General features: G+C 31.9%; 1 protein-coding gene across 4 annotated transcripts in view; it reads right to left on the reverse strand.

The window, feature by feature from the left end:
* The window catches only part of Nbea (neurobeachin), a 639,704-nt gene that overhangs the window by 86,004 nt on the left and 536,177 nt on the right, over positions 1-17,523 (reverse strand). For all 4 annotated transcript variants that reach the window (XM_071611544.1, XM_071611543.1, XM_071611542.1 and 1 more), the window contains exon 44: positions 14,412-14,524. In XM_071611544.1, the coding sequence (XP_071467645.1) occupies positions 14,412-14,524 (113 nt within the window). The remainder of the gene's footprint in view (positions 1-14,411; positions 14,525-17,523) is intronic.

A 17,523-nucleotide genomic window follows, 5' to 3' on the forward strand; every position in this document is an offset into this window, starting at 1 on the left:
CATATTTCTTGTGTATAAGATCATTACTATTTTAAGAGTCCGAAGCTTTTTGTCTTCATTTTTCTAAAACAAAGTATAAAAATAAAAAATTTGGCTTAAATATATTTTAAAAAAATATTTGAAGGCTTAGAATTTATTGTGTTTAATATCATTGGTTATCTGAGATCTTTTGACACAGATCTATAAAAGGCACAAAAATTTTGTTAAACATTCCTTAAAAATCTCAATATTTAAAATAAGCCTATAATTTTTTGAGAAAAGGATAATTACTAGACAGTGGAATGAATGAAAGCTTTGTTCCAGAAATTAAATAGTAAGTTTTTCACTCAAAATTGTCTAAATATTTTATATGCACAGATATGTTTTTCTAATTCAATATTTTTCAACCATTGAAAACATTTAGTATTTTGTTCTTTCTTGAATATGCTAATAGATCTTCCACATGCATAAAATGCCTGCCCAACCCCTAGGGATCCGCCTTATCTGATACAGTTTGTTCTCTAAGACATCACAAAACATTCTTGAAGAAGGAACATGGCCCTTCCTCTAATCTTTTCCAGCCTTCTCCTCAACTACTGGAAAAGGGATAAACTAAATATTTACATTTTCCATTTTACTCAAGTTTCATCAAAGTCATTTTATTAGAGTGTTTTAGAGAGTATGCTTGGTAGGAAACAGCTGTACAGTATTAAAGTCTGTATGTGTCTCCATTAGTAATTTCTTAAAATGTATTTTAAATTTTGAATTTTGGCTTAGTGCAATTACAAATGAATTTTATGAAACATAATGTAAATAATTTGTGCTATACATACTATTCTATCATTGGCTTCTAGTAGTCAAGAAACAAGTCATTTAAAGGAAAAAAAGCTTCAAAATGTTTGGGAAATGAGAATTTTGCCATTTGTGGTATGTTTTCCTATGAAAGCCAAACATGTCATATATTACATCATATTTATCCATCAATTATCTATCTACCTACCTATTGATAAGACTGTGAATTTGCTGTCATTTTAAAATTTGAGCCAAGAGTGCAACATCAATCTTTTGAATTTGGCAGGTGAAAAAGGTAAGAATTTTGATAAAAATGTAAGAATATACTTAATGAAATTTACAAATTTAGTTTGTAGTCTTTTTTCAATTTTTATCAAGAGCCAATTTCCTTTTCTGTGAACAGTGGGAATTTAGACATGGCTACTGCTGTGTTTTTTGGGTGCCACCATGTAAAAAAATTTTAAGAAAAACTTAAAACTCGGTACTGGATCTATTGCTGTTTCATTCTTGTGAATTTTTTTTGTACAAGTAAACACTATAATACATTACAGAAAATCATGCAAATGATCATGCAGAAATGAAAATAAAATTTCTATGCCTATAAAACTTATAATTCATTTTTAAAACTGCCATAAAACCTAGATAATTTGCAAGAACACTATTATTTTTTTAGTTTTTTTTTTAATTGTCCATGGACCTTTATTTTATTTGTTTATATGTGGTGCTGAGAATTGAACCCAGTGCTTCACACATACTAGGCAAGTGCTCTACCACTGAGCTACAACCCCAGACCAAGAGCACTGTTTTTAACATGGAAGAATCAAGCATGACTCATGTACAAAATTCACATTTTTTTGGTAAAATTTGTGAGAAATTATTTGTGTAATATTACTATGTCTATGCTAAACATGTTATCTTTACTGAGAAAAAGATGCTATTTTCTCGACTCTTCCCCCCAATTTCCTCTTTAAGACTAAAGTGAGAAATCTAAGACTTACATCATAAAACAAAAACAAAAAACAAACCTTTGTTTTTCTGAAAAAACTGTGATTTTATTATATGGAACAAAAATCCTGACAGATGGTTGTGAAGCTTTTCATTAGTGAACGTTCTGAGAAATATTATCATGAATAGATTTGTTGAAGTTTGTTAACTCCAGTGTTTCCTTTTATTATATTTGTTTGTTTTTACATAAGCCATATAAACTTTTCATAACAACTGTTAAACATGAAATAGAACAAGAGTTCCTTAGATTATAATTTGAGGAGTTCTGGTGAGAATTGTTTTGGTAGATTTAAGTCTAGCCTTTTCTTTGTTTTCCTTTTTCTATTTTCCCTTTGTGATCCTTTAGCCTTGAACTATCAATATTTTTTCACTCTTATACAACCTACCAAGTTATATCAAGTCCTTTTTTGGGGGAGCAAGCATATATCAATTTAATAAGCAAAACTGACCAACAAAAATTATAGAAATTAAAAAATATATTGGGTAAATTGTGTTACATGAGACACTAGAAGGACTCTTGAAAAGAGTCTGAGCACAGAGCTATTTTAATTAAATAAATAAATGTTGATTGATTTGAAGAATGGTCAATGTAGCAAAGTAGATTATAATTTTTGGAAATGCTCATGATGTGGATGGCAATAAAATTTTAATCATATGGGAAGAGCTCTCTATAGATGCTCCAACTACTAATGATACTATATATTTGTATAGGATACTGTCTTCACATCCATTTTCTAGGTTGATTTTCTTCAGTGAGGTCAGTAAGGCATTCATTGTGAATATACTTTCAGGAGGAAAAAACCAGGTACCTGGTTCTCTAATCTTTCCATACCACTGGATTGCATTTTCATTACTAAATATAAAATTTATATCAATATAATTTGTATTTTCTTCCATAACTATCTTTTTCCTCCTCATCTGCTATAAAGCCTCAGGAATGAAGAGAATCTTATACGATTGCTAGTTCAATATTCTATGTCCTAGATGAGGACACTGTTTCTTAAGTTAAATCAATATTGCATTGCTAGTAGTGGCTATACATTTTACAGAATCAGCAGGAAATATAGGATTGATACAACTGGAAACTGGGTACAGTGAGTGATTTATTTGGCTTCTAGGTAGAGCTTCTAGTTATCCGAACATTCTTAACATATGTGAGCTTCTAATATGTCTAAATCATCTTTCATCATGATAAAAGGCTTGAAAATCCTAAAAAAAAAAGCTTCAAGAATTCTTGCCTTTTTCATTTTTTCAGTTGTGAACTACATGATATCACTCTGGAAATCCTTAGCTTTGACATTGTAGAAATCATTTCTGCAGATCATTCTGTGCTCAAGTAAATTCCCTGTCTCCCTTCTTATCTGGCTAGGGAACTTCGACTCATTCTTTTGGAAGCAGTTCAAATTTCAACTGTGAGGCCTTACATGACACCATCTGGTAATAGTTAGGCAAGTTTATAACCTTTTTAACCCAGAAGACTAATACTTAAAAGGAATGCCTTATCTCTCATTCATCTCTGAATTCTCAGCACCTAATACAGTACCTGGCTCTTTTTTAGGTGAGTAATAAATGCTAAATGAATGAAGACTGATTACAGATTATATAATAATTTATAAAACATCCATGTGAGACATTTAGACAGAATTTTTCATCAAAAATCAAAAGACAAATAACAAAAGAAAGAATATTTTTAGCATATAGAATAAAGGGCAATTTTTCTCTAAAATGAGCTTTTACAAAACCGCTAAGAAACTGACCAACAATACAACAAAATAAACAAGCAATTTTGAATAAGTAGTTCAGAGAAAAATAACAATTTCCAATATAAGTAGGAAAAATCAGTACCAACTCTACAATGTAATGAATATCTTTTTTTTCCTGCTTAGCATCCATTACTCCTTCTTTTGTGAACCATTTCTTCTTTACCTCTAGTCTGCCTGGTACACATGGGCTGAATTTCTGGGTGGGTAGGGGATTCAGACCTGTCATTCAGAATATTCTATTCATGTGGCCACTATAATTGGTGCAGAAATGGGAACATAACTCAAGCCAATCCAATGAACCTTGGCTGCAACTGTGTGGGGGAGAAGCCCCCTGTCTTTTGGGTTAAGAGACATCACTTCTGCAACATGGAAAGCCCAGAGAATAAAACCAATGCAGAAAAGTAGCAGAGATGGGGCATAGGCAGGACACTGTGGAGTACTCTTAGATTCAGTTTCCTGGATTCTACATTCCCCAGATTTCTCAGTTATGAACTAGTTAAAATTTGTATTTTTAATTAAAGTTAGTTTAAGTTGACTTTCTGTTACACATACAAAGTCATTACTATACACGCGAATGTGAAAAATCAAACAAAAGCTGTTTTTATTCACTAGATTGCCAAAAATTATTAAGTTTCACAATACTCTGGATTGGCCAAGGTGTAAGAAAACGTGGTATCTCAATATTATTGGAAAAAGTATAAAGGAGTATAAGTTTCTTGTGGGGAAAACTGGTAATATTATACAAAATATTATATTATACTATACAAAAATATTGTATACATGCACTTTTGATACAATATTTCAACTTTGAGGGATTTATAATATGGGAAGAATCAGAGCAAGGACATTTCTCATACCATTGCTTGAAATGGCACAACAAGATAAAAAACTGGAAATAGTCTAAATATAAGGGACTGGTTAAAGGAATGATGATATACCCACTGCTATATATTTTGCAGCAATTTAAAAGGCTGATTTCAAAAGACAATTCATTCAATAAATATTGGGTATCTATTATGAATTAGAAATTACTATAAACCCTGGAGTAAGGTTAAAAAAAAGTCCCTGGTTCATAAAACTTGCATTTAAATGTGTATGTGTGCATTTTTAGGTGTGTAAATGTATATGTATATTGGCTGAGGCAGATGAAATCTAAGTGAACAATTAGGTAAATAAGAAAATATCAGCTGTAAGTGTTCTACTGAGGATTAAAACAGATTAGCATGATAGAGCTCAGGTGTAAAAGATAAGAAGATTCCAGGTATGAAATTCAGGGGTAAGATTATGATTCCAGAGAGAGCAAAAGTTATTTCAAGGCTCTAAGGGGGCCTTGAATGACAAGTTTGAGGAACAGACAAAAAATCATAGGACTTTGTAGACCAGGTTGATGAAATACATTTTAAGGTAAGTGCAGTGGAAAGTCACCGAATGGTTTAAAGTGGGAGAAAAGCAAGATCCATGTTAGATTTTAGAAAGTTAACTCCAGGGTTTTGTGGAGAATGCATTATAGATAATGTTAAATTACCAATCATGCTAGGAATGAAAAAAGCCAGTCGCAGGAAACAGGATCATAAAACATTACTCGAGTTTCTCTAAAAATTCCATAATGTATACGAAGTATATTTTTTGCTTAAAATACTAGAGGAAAGTTTTTGAAGAATGTATATGAAACCATAAATTGCTTCTAGGGAGCAGACATGATGTTGACTTTTGATATTCTCTTTCCACTCCTGTTTTACTATTTGATGAAGCATTTGGTTCTTCCCTGGCATAAAAGTTTAGATGGCTTTCCAATATATGACCTAGAAATATCTTTCAAATGTGAATATTTTAAGTTTAATAAATTTAATCAATTATAGTAACTTTATGTTTCGAATAGAAAGCAATAAACTCATTATCAATCTTTACTTATATTTGAATAAGCATATATCAAAACCCTACCAATTAAAATAAGTTAAATGACAACATGAGGGGAAAAAGACAAATCCAGAAGGTAAGAAATTCTTCAGGATACCTTACATGATCTCTCCTTTCAGCAAGTCAATATTAAGCAAAAAAGTAAATCAAACTAAGTTCTTTCCACGCTGCCAAATTTGGGTTGTTCTTATACATAAGAATGCTTTAAAATGATTAATTTGAAAACTTGTGTTTCTAAAACATGTGAAAATTGTGTTCTCTTAAGTAGATTAAATCTCCCCTTTGCAATTTTACATACACTATTAATTTGCTTATTAAGAAACAGAACCTAAAGTAATGGAGCATCAATAAAAGGAAGTGTTAAGATTGATATTTTGCTGGCTATAACTGGGTATATTTCCTCTTAAACTTTTTAACAGGAAAGAATTACCCAACTGACTGTATTATGAAGCAAAATAATCTTTGGTTTAAAGCTGCCTTTTGATTAGCAAAACCCATTAGTACATACACAGGCATCTTATTCCCACATAGAACTGAAAGCTCAGGGGCAGTGGAGTGCCTCATTTACTGCATTTCTTCTGTGTTCTTTGCTCATATCTGAAACAAACATGCATTGTGAAGAATATTTTACAAGATGTCTCTCCTGTAGAATATTAAAAAGAGCTTTCCTTTTTTTTTTGTACTTTATAAAACTGCCAGAGCACTTAGGAAGGGTGGAGGACATGTATAAGATAAATTAATATGTTTAGTTTTTATTTTTAGTATATTCTACTTACTGATTGAAGAGAAATAATAGATGACAAATAAAACAAAATACCAGTGCAATTCATGGAGTTGTGAGGGTAAAACAAGAAAATCTATGTCAGATGCTTAGGACAATGCCTGGCATGTAATAAGTACATGCCAAATATTGGCCATAATTGTTATCATTATCCTATGATAATTTCTAAGAAAATTCATAAATACCTTAGTGAAAGAGCAATGTGTTTGCATACACAGTGTATCTTAAATCTGTGTCCATTCCATTAATTTTCCAATGATTAAGTAAGTAGAAGGATAATTATGAGGCTACAAGTCAGTTTCAAGATCACTTCCAGCTATTTAATATTCTATTTTAGCTGGAAGGAAAGGTTAAATGAGGCTGAATTTGGTCCAGTTTTGCCATGATTATGGTAAATGTTACATATAGATGTGACAGAGGTTGATGAAATGAACATGTGTGAAGAAGGCTCTCTTTTCCAGAGGAAGTATCTCTCAAATTCATGCACTGGAGCGTACTCCTACTGTTGCTAGTTTCTTCTTTAACAGCTTAAAAATTTTAAAGAAGGACAAGCCCTAGCTAATGTTGCTCCCCCGACCCCCCGCTTTTTTTCTGAAAGGACAGGGCAAGTGGTTCAATGGGAAGGAACAACAAAAAAAAAGAGGGTAGGAAGACATGTAGCATAAGCAGACAAAGCCTGAGATTGGCTTGGAAGTTCTCTATAATATATATTCATATATGTTCCCAACATGCGACAGTGGAAATATAAACAAACACACACCTCAGTATTTATGGTTATCACAATGTCTATATGAATCATACTTTTTGTCTGCACTTTTCTTGGTTCTTCCTTCCTTTCATTTAGAAGGAAAACACCATAATATGCCACTGGGTAAACTAAAATTAACTGTACGCTCTTAATAGTATTGACCAAATCTTACTGTCTTTGTATCACTGATGACCGGCAGAAAGTCAGTTGGCAATCAGTGAAAGAATGAATGAATGAAACAAATTATTAATTTAAATAAATGATTACACCATTAGTTTTAAAGAATCCAAACACTGTCAATCAATATCTTGTATTTAAAATAGCACTACTCATTCAGCACTGCCATGTAAGCAAGCCTAACACACACAAGTTTGAGCATAGTGTTGGGTGTATGTTAAGTAGGTATTTAACTTATGTGTAAAAACACATTTCAAATTTGGCAAGAGACTTTTTGGCAAATGGTATATAATTAAATTTACACATTCACTTATTTTAATAGTTTTGATATAACAGTGGCTACTAACACAGTAATTTTTCCCACATTTCATGCTTTATTATTGAAAATTAAGTGGTAGCTAGATTATATACTAAAGTAAATAAACCTGATTTAATTTCAGACATTGTTAACTTATATGGAAAAAGAGATAAAATAATTACCGAAACTTGCCTTAGATTTCCAAGTTGTGCATTTCCTACCTTAACAACCTAGACTCTTCTCTATGTGGTAGAAATTTGGCACTATCAAGGGTAGACTGTTGAATAGTATTCACACTTCAGTGCATCCATTTGCATTATCACATTTCAAAGCCTCGAGGCATTATCACTTCCTTTTTTAAGTGGCATAATAATTTGGGAAAATGGTTATGCTTATCATCATCTGTCAGTCAAACAACTCCTGTGTTAACAAAATATATTTTTTTCCACTCAAAGAATGGGTGTGGGTGTGTGATGTCTTATGCTCATGTCAATATTAGCAAGACTTGGTTTTGTGATGAAACTATTTCATTTATCAGAGGGCATGACTGGGAAATAGGAAATTCCATTTACACTTTAATGAGCAGAGACTGTGCTTCATGTCAAAGTCATGTAGCCACTATAATTTCAGAGTCAAGTTCATATGGGTATATGTAAATAACTGAAGCACAAGCACATGTCATGTTTTAAAACAGATTTCACTACAAGGTCATATCTCCATAAGGAATATCTGCATAATTTTTTTGGAAAATCTCTATATTCACTATATGTTGGTATTGAAAGTATAGCTCATAACAGATTGTTTTATTTGCTGTCCATCATGTCAAACAATACATATAACCTGTAACTTCAACTTGTAATAAGTAAACCTGGAACCTGTAATGTCTAATCAAATGAGATGTCTAATAAATCTTATTGATAAAATGTTTTTTGTTCTGGTTCCTTTTAATTGATAAAAAAGTGACCCAGGGAAAGAGTAATAATATTATAAATATAAAATATTTCTGTCCAAATGAATGTGGATCTCAAGTTTCAATAGGCATTTAACTTCACTGTTTTGATAACTTTGATGATTTGACAACTTAAAATGATTAAACAGAATTACTTATTACATAAAATGTTTTATTAAATGGCATTGCTTTTTACTTTGTTGAATGAAAATATATCAGGTGAATCAAACAATCTTTCATTACATTTTTTTTTCAATCATACCAAATTTGGTGAAACCTCAACTGACAAGTATTAAAGTTCGCTTTGTAGCTACTACTCCTCTAATGCCACTTGTGTGTGAGGCATTAGGTCAGATGCCTTACCTACATTAATGTGCTGAATTCCATCAACACCCCTATTATGTAAGAATTATCATGTTCATTTTAAAGAAGAGGAAACAGAAGTACAGAGAACTTAGAAAACTTGTGAAGTTTGTATAATATGTGACCAAAAACACTGGAGCAAACCACATTTTTTCCATGTTCAATTTCTAATCTCTCAGGGTTTTTTCCTGATTCTCAATTTTATTACCAATATAAAGAAAGAAAAATGGAAAAGGTTTGATAATTCCAGAATTAAACTTTCTGAGCACCAGTGATGCGAGCAGACACTCTAGAGATTCCATTTCCTATGGAAATGAGAACTGAGTGCTATGTACCTGGCTGTTGTGTGGATTTGGAAAGAGCAAGAAAATCAGCTCCAGCTCACATCATTATCCTGTCTGTGCTACCAGTGCCTCAGGGAAGGTATGTCTCATGTAGAGACATTACTTTTATTTACTGTGTTTCTCATTTGTTGTTTATGTCTGCAGAATCCTATAAAAATAGTTGTTAATCTTTTTTTATATGCCTTTGTTATATATTAGAATGCTACATAAAAACACAACAGAAAATGACAGTTTTGTCAATACTGTCAAAATGTTTTGGAGAAGTATGAAATGAATGTACATAATTGTTGAATTATGGACCTTTGTCAGCTATGGGAAGATAAATCACATCTTCAGATGAACTTAATTAGATTATTGGGGTGTGTCCTTGAAGGAGATATTGGGACCAAATTTCTTGCTCCCCCTCTCCTTGTATCCTGATTTCTTGTGAGGTAAAGAGTCTTCCTCCATCTGGTGCCCTGCCATGATGTACTACTGTGTCATCACAGGCCCAAAGCAACAAGGCCCAGTAACCATGGACTAAAACTGTGAGACAAAATAACCTTTTCCTTTATTAAATTGATTTTTCTCAGGTATATTTTCATAGTGATGGAAATCTGACTAACACAGAGAGAAAATGAACATAAAACTAGGTACCTCATGCTGGGAACATAGTTCAGTGGAAGAACACTTACTTGGCATGCACAAAGCTCTGTGTTTGACCTCTGACACCACAGATGAAACAAAACAGAATAAAACCCCAAAACTATGTACATAAAATTAAGGGCAAAGTAGAAAGATGTCCCAGAAAATTGAGGGGCTTTAAAGCTTAAGTTTCATTGTAAATTTATTTGACTTCACTTAATGTCAATACATTATAACGATATATGTGTAATAAGCAATCTGTTGCCTATTTTTTTTCTGCTCCTAAACAATGACTATTTCTTGTCCTATTAGCACCTATTAGTTCCTTTTATGTAATAGTTATGTATGTACAAATATGTAATTAATTTGCTATCCTCTTTATCATAGAAGTCATGAAGAAGAGACTCTCAGATACATTTTAAATTATACTTTATAATAGAAAGTTATTTGTCAAACATGAATTAGCTCCCTTTCCTTTGGAAATAGGAGTCCAAATTTCCTCTGCTTATCTATCGCCCCATCATCTGTGGATAGGCAGATAGTCAGATCCTGACTCTATCTCTGGCTCCAATCACAGGAAATGATACTCCATCTTCACAGCACACCTCATCCCTCTTAAATAGCCACCAATAGGACAGAAGACATTTTCTGTGATTTCTGAGAAAGAAAAGTTTCATTGTCTTCTAGCTATGTGGTATAATTCCCTCTTTCCTTTGGATGATATGATGTGAGGTAGAAAACTACTGCAGTCATTTTGCTACTAAAAAGAGTGTCTGGAACTACTAGGGGCTATCAGTGGAAGTTGAGTATATGGTCCAGAATGGCTGAAGTCAGAGAAGAGCAATGGAAAGAACAAGGTCCTTGGAGGTATTATCTGGATCACTGCAGTGAATCTTGCTGAAAACCAAACTTTCTCAATTTTCCAGTTGTAGAAACCAGTAACAGTGATTTCTTGTTCAAACCAATTTGAGCTGAGTTTTCTAAAACTTCATTCAAGTTTCTGAACTGATACAACAGAGAATTTCATAAAGCCAGTGTAACACTGGGGTAGTATTAAAAAATATTAATTTTATGGCTGTACATTTTATAGTTTTGAAATTATTCATGTGATAAAGAATCTAAAAATTATTTGGAGTCCCAAATGTTTATTGAAACAAATTCTAGAATTATTCAATGGTAGAAATTATTATTTAGACTAGTATTTCCAATTGTCTTCTATGATGAAGGGGATAGCAAATTAATTATGTATATATTTGTAAATACATAGATATTACATAAAAGGAACTAGTAGTGCTAATAGGACCAATCCTGAAGAAAGTTCATTGTTTAGGAGCAGAAAAAACCAACAGGCAACAGATTGCTTATTACACATATATCGTTATAATATATTGATATTAAGTGAAATCAAATAAATTTACCATGAAGCTAATGAAACTTAAGCTTTAGAAACAACTACTTTTGTTGTTAAAAATCTTTTAGAATATTCTTGGTCAATAATATTCAATTATTCTTGTTCTTTTTTTGAGCTTTTAAAAAAGTGACAAATTCTCCAATAAATTTTCCATCTGCAGTACTCAATGTCTACAAGAATAGGTCTTCTTAGTAGGCATCTCTTAACTACAGTAATACTGCACCACAACAGGTTTTCCTTCCAATTATATTATTATGCTTCAAATGTCATTTTCCCATTAGGCATTATAATAAGATATATTTTCATACATTAAAATCTTGTTTATTAATGGTTTTTATACAGGATAGTCTTGGGTTTCTAGACCATTTGTAAGAAGTTCCTATTAAGTAATTCAATGAAGCATGGGAACAATGAAAGAGTAATTTATTAACATATCAAGAGGCTTTAATTTGCTAACACTTTCCCATCATGTTAGTGTGACAGAAAATAAAGAACAAATTGCTAAAGCATGGAATGTTGAGGAATTGAAAAAAAGCTATCTATCTTCTAATTCAACTGCTCACAACATGAAGTGCCCCATTATTGCACAAGTATAGTTTGTATTCACCTTGCCTAATTTACATTCACTATGTAAAATAGGAAGGGCAAGTGTGAGTCACAAAAGGAAATGCTCTGCCAATGAAAATATATATTAAACAAATCAGTCTAAGAAACTTGAAGAATGTTACATCCTCCAGTTGCTTTAGAAATAGTGACTTCCTCATTAAATTTTCTCATCTTTTCTATGAAAAAACTAAAATTCTGTTACTACTAGCAAACATTTTATAAAATGTCTTTTATAATCCATATTAATCATAATGAGTGCCAGATTTTCTTTGGCTGCGTTAGTATTTCAAGGATATGTGAATCTAAATGTCTCAGAGTAGTTGAACCTGCACTCTCCAGTGGGGTACAGTCCCCAACACACCCAGGTCCCCAGTGCTGGCCTCATGTTTCTGTTAAGTCTCCAAGTTCTCACCTTTGTCAGGACTGAACTCCCCCCACAAAGCTGTGACTATTTTATTCACTCCTATGCTCTCGTCCACCCAGAAGTACATCTTCTCAACATAGTGTGTGATAAATATTTGTTGACTAAATGACCGAGTACATAAATAAAGAAAAGAAAAGAATTTTGGTCTATAAATTTCTTTTCACCCTGATATTTCATTTGATTTCAAAACACATGAACCTTTCTCTGTTAAAAGAATCTTAAATAGCCATAATAATGGTCAGCTTATGAGATTTTAACTCAATTTATCATGCTCCTCGAGAATCTACATTCTAAATTTTCATCTTAAATATATCTTACACACACACACACACACATACACACACATATGCACACACACATGCACACATACTTTATAGGGCCTAACATATAATAACTGTTCAATTAATAGAACTACTTTAACAGTAGTTCTTATATTGATGTGATGTGCTTTATGCCCATAGATCACACTTCAACCTTGGAAGTCATGTCCAAAATGCATATCATTCAAACATACTAATTACAATAGTAGTAGCAAATATTTGTCATCATTATTTGAAAGATATTTCCAAGTATATGGCCTATGTCTGTGATTCACAATTAAATTCCCATTATTAGCGCTAGCTAATAATGATGTGCTGAGCGCTGTTCCAAGTTATCCATGCTTATTACTGCATCAACTTCTAACACTGACTTTACTAGTATTGTTCCCCATTACACAGCTGAAGAAACTGAGGCAGCAATAAAGTATATAACTTTGTCTAATCCCCACATCTGACAAGTGGCACAATTAGGATCTGAACCCAGGCAGTCTAGCTCCAGTGTTCTCATTCCTAACCACTATTTACCAATACTTGTGTAGATCTCTCTGTAAAATATAGTACCTTATTATTTAATTTTGTGTTATTTAGATAATAAGATGGCAGGCCCTATGAATTACTGTGCTACTGTTTACATGAACTTGAATAATTACTTACATATGGTGAATATTAAATATTTTTGTTCTGTTGAATCTCAATGGAAAAACTGCTATATGTGCCAGCATATTAATATTCAATTGCTAGCAATTTTTAACCAGCTATATAATTCAATAAGATGTTGGCAAACTGAACTATTAGGTCCCTTAGGAACCTATAATATCATAACTAAAATTAGGAGTGAGATAGTAACTAAGATTTGATAAGGAAGTCACAAAAAAGAACTAGAGAGTGAATGACATATGAGAATATGAAAACATTATTAAACAACCTTCAAAAGCAGGCTAAGAAAAATTCCATGTATAATCATAACTACAATTCATGAAGTGTTTCTATTTATCAAGTACTGTTAAATTCTTTAAATGGACATGACATTTGACCTTAATAACTATATGAGGTAGAAAAGTGTTATATTATTATTATTATTCTCCTTTTACATATGGGCTAAGAGAAATTGGTTTTAGGTCACACATCTAGCATAGCAGGATACAGAACTTCAGCTTGGATAGGTCTAGAAAAGACATAGGAGAAGGCATGCTAAGTTAAAAAAACATCTGTGGGATTATTTTTACATTGATATTTCCTTGATTCATAGGGCTTATGCGGCCCTGTCTATAAGCCCCTTAAATCTGCCCCTCAAAACCTTCTTTTAACCTTTTAACCTTCTGTGGACTGCTAACCAGACAACCAAGTTTGGTAGAAAATAGAAATAATGTCAAAGTGAATAGGCTGTGTTTAAAATACATAAACCTCTGGGCTTGGTCCATGTCCTAAAGCCATTACAGACTAGACACCATAAGATGTGTATAAAATGTAGAATTTAGATTCTCAAGGAGCATCATATCTTCTCTTCTCTCTTGCATCTAAACAGACTCTTGATAAACTCTCTTGACTTTCTTTAAGTATTCCTCTTAATACAAAATACTTAATAGTGTGTATGTATTTTATGGTTAAGATAGCATGCCTTATCACCTATAATTTGACATCATGTTTCGCATTGTCATTTCTAAGAAATCTCTTGCTACATTTGCTCCTTTTTAAACACCCATTTCATTTTGCCTATTAGAATACTAATTTATCTCCTTGTAGTTTAAATCCTATGCTACGTATTGATGAGACTTAGACATTGACTACAACAGGAGGAAACAACCAGGTTTACCTTCTTAGAAATGTTAATTGGATATACACACTTTGATCAAAATCCTTTAGACTACAGCCTTATGAAGAAAACTGACTACTATATATTTAAAAGTTACCTTTGATAGATCCCTGAAATTTCCTGGAAGAGTCAGGTCCAATTCTTCTGATTCATAGTTTGTTAACACCCATGGAAACACAGGATATTGGTTCAGATCATTATATGTCCGTCCTAGTGGAGAAAAAGAGAAATAAAAATTTGTATATACTAATTGATTTGAAATAGTTTCTGTCCTTATAATAAGACAACTACTGATTTTCAAATTTAAAGTTGTTTACTGAACTCTGTGTTTAATCAAAAGCACTCAATGTATTTCAAATGAGTTCTCTGGATACTTTTAAAAAGAGTAACTAGAATTACTATTTGTAATGGAAGATTGTGATTTACATTTGAGACTGCTGGCTGTTTATCAGATTGATTTTCTTCTTCCTGGTCTAACCTCTGTTACAAAGAGCTCTGGCTGCAGGACTTTGTTTCAACCTATAGGATGTGCACAGAGGTGATATGTGACACCTCCAAGCATGGCCCACTGAAACTTCCCACATGCACCTCCATGTCTTTGCTGCCTACATGTTAAAAAGATAATGTTGCCTTAGAAGCAAAACACTGTCAGTCAGGCACCTTGCTGGTGTCATGAGGGAAGCCACCCTGCTGACCTGCACACTACAGGCAGCTTATGTGGTAGCTCATTACCTGCTGTAATGAACATGTATCTGAAGTTATATTCCCAGTACACAGAGTACTAAGTTTTTATCAAGAGTCAAGTATTAAGTTTTTTTCAAGAGAAAAAAGTGTATGAAATAAAGTATGAAGAAAAAAAAAAAGAGTCAATAGAGAGAATCTAGCAATGAACAGTAGTGCCCTGAATCTAGGACGAAAAAGTACAGAGACAAATATCAAACACCCCCTACTTTAAGTTAATTAATTTTTTTTGATATTACATTGTTTAACTTCAGTGAAGAACTGCTGGACTACTGGGTTGTCTGTTTTGGTAGAAAAATTTAAATATTTTAGGTAGGATACTGTGGTATAGTGGGAATGTGGAAAGTTTAGCAGTTCTCATTACTGGTTCCCGTAATTAACTGGTACTGAAGTAATATATCACCAGAGGAAATTAAAAGACTCATTAGCAAAGAAATAAGGTACAACAAAATTTCACTGGAGAAGATCCTTTTTGTGAACAAAATATTTTGGTGAACAATCATAAAAATCCTTTGTGAACAAAAAAGCTAATAAGTAAAGAAAGAGAATTGTAGAACGTTCGTTTTAGAGAATAAGGATTATGCAAAGGCACAAAAGTACAGTGAGAGAGGACCATTGTCAATATGTACATTTAACTAAAAGAAAATGTTTGCAGCTGTTTGGATCAACCAATGAATGAACCTATTCTAAGTTTATAAACCTATCATGAAAAATAATACTAATGAGTAAACAGAATTTTTTTTGTACAAAAGATTTAAATTACTATAAAATAAAAGCTATATAATTCTAAAATTTAATATTCATTACTGAAAGGTAATATGTATCTATATCTATATCTAATCTAGAACACATGATCATTCTCAGCATTTATTTATATATGTGTATATATCCAAAGAGTATAGATTGACCAGGAAGAGCTATTTTTGGGATTCTAAATGGATCTAAGGCAAATTTAGTACTTGGCTATTTTCTGGGGAACTGTTCCACTTAAAAATCTATAAATTTAATAAAAAGTAGGTCTTCTAGTACTTGTGTTATTTTCTAGAATAATGTTGATACCATACATAAAATATATATTATTTATATAAGTGAAAATGATAGATAGAAATTAGTTTTCACAATTTCTTAAGAATATTTTGATAACGTTTTATAACTTACTAAGGAATGTTTGTTAAAATAATTAAAAACCAATTTACATTAACTCAGTATTTAACTATTTATATAAATGTCAATAGTAGGAAATAGATAACCATGATGATACTAATTTTGGAAAAAAACACCAAGAAAAGAAAACATCATTTCTAAAACACACATACATATAGCCAAAATGGTTGACGCTAATAATCATAGCTTAGGACTGTCTATGTGTCCTACATTTTTTTTTTATAAGTCACTTTTAATAATCTTTGGAGGGGTCTTTGACAAAATGTTTAGGAAAATGTAGTAATATTTAAATTAGGAGAGCTTTATAGCACTATTTAAGTTCTAGTAAATACATTAAACTTTATAAGTAAATAGAATGGCATTAAAACCTGTTTTTAATAAAAATTTCCACAAAAACTCTTGCAACATGGATAGTCAAGATAACTTTCGATTTGAATTTAAAAAATGCACAATGTATTTAATGTCACACAGAAGAAAAGGAATGATTAAGTGGTATTTTGGGATTCTGCATTCATAAGTTTTGATGAATTAGCTTTATTCCTTTAATTATTTACTGAACACCTTTATGAAATGAAAAACAATCCATTTATCAAATTATCCAAAAAAGTGAAATATTTCCCAAGTAACATCTGTTAGGTTCTGGCACACCTAGATATTTATTTACCAATTACTTTAAATTTTTTTTCGGGGGGAGAGTTGAAATTTAATAAATAAATTTGTGCTGTTATTGGTAGGGTCTTTTTCCATTTCAGTCGTGGTAAATGCAGAATATATATAACATATTTTGTGCTAACTATACTTAAGGATTTATCGTAGAAGATGAATATTAAATTTTGCAAGCCTATGACACTAATCTACTCAAACAATAAAAGTGAAGCACAGAAAATGAGATCTCTGAAACACTGGATATGTTTCTTCATTTAAAAAAAGAATTTTTTTAATTAAACCATCCAATTTAATGTTTTTATATGGCACTTTAGTTTTGAAGGTAAAGTGATCTAGAGACAGCTGACAAAGAAATTATAACTGCAATTCCTTGGTGAAAATGTTAATGACAGCAAAATATTGTTTAATTAGATGATTGCGGCATCTGGATTAACACGCTTTAAGAGCGATGTTCCTGTGCTTGTCTGCTTCTTCACACTTTACAGACATTTTGTCATCTCCAGGTCATTAGGAAAGAATTTTTAATGATTTTTCTAGAAGCAAGCAGTTCAAGTTACATCTAATTAGATGACAATAATAAGCCCAACACATGCAGTAGCTAAATATATACATAATTAACCAGGGAGGGCTTGTTCATC

Source organism: Marmota flaviventris, chromosome 4, assembly GCF_047511675.1.
Source record: "Marmota flaviventris isolate mMarFla1 chromosome 4, mMarFla1.hap1, whole genome shotgun sequence".
NCBI lineage: Eukaryota > Metazoa > Chordata > Mammalia > Rodentia > Sciuridae > Marmota > Marmota flaviventris.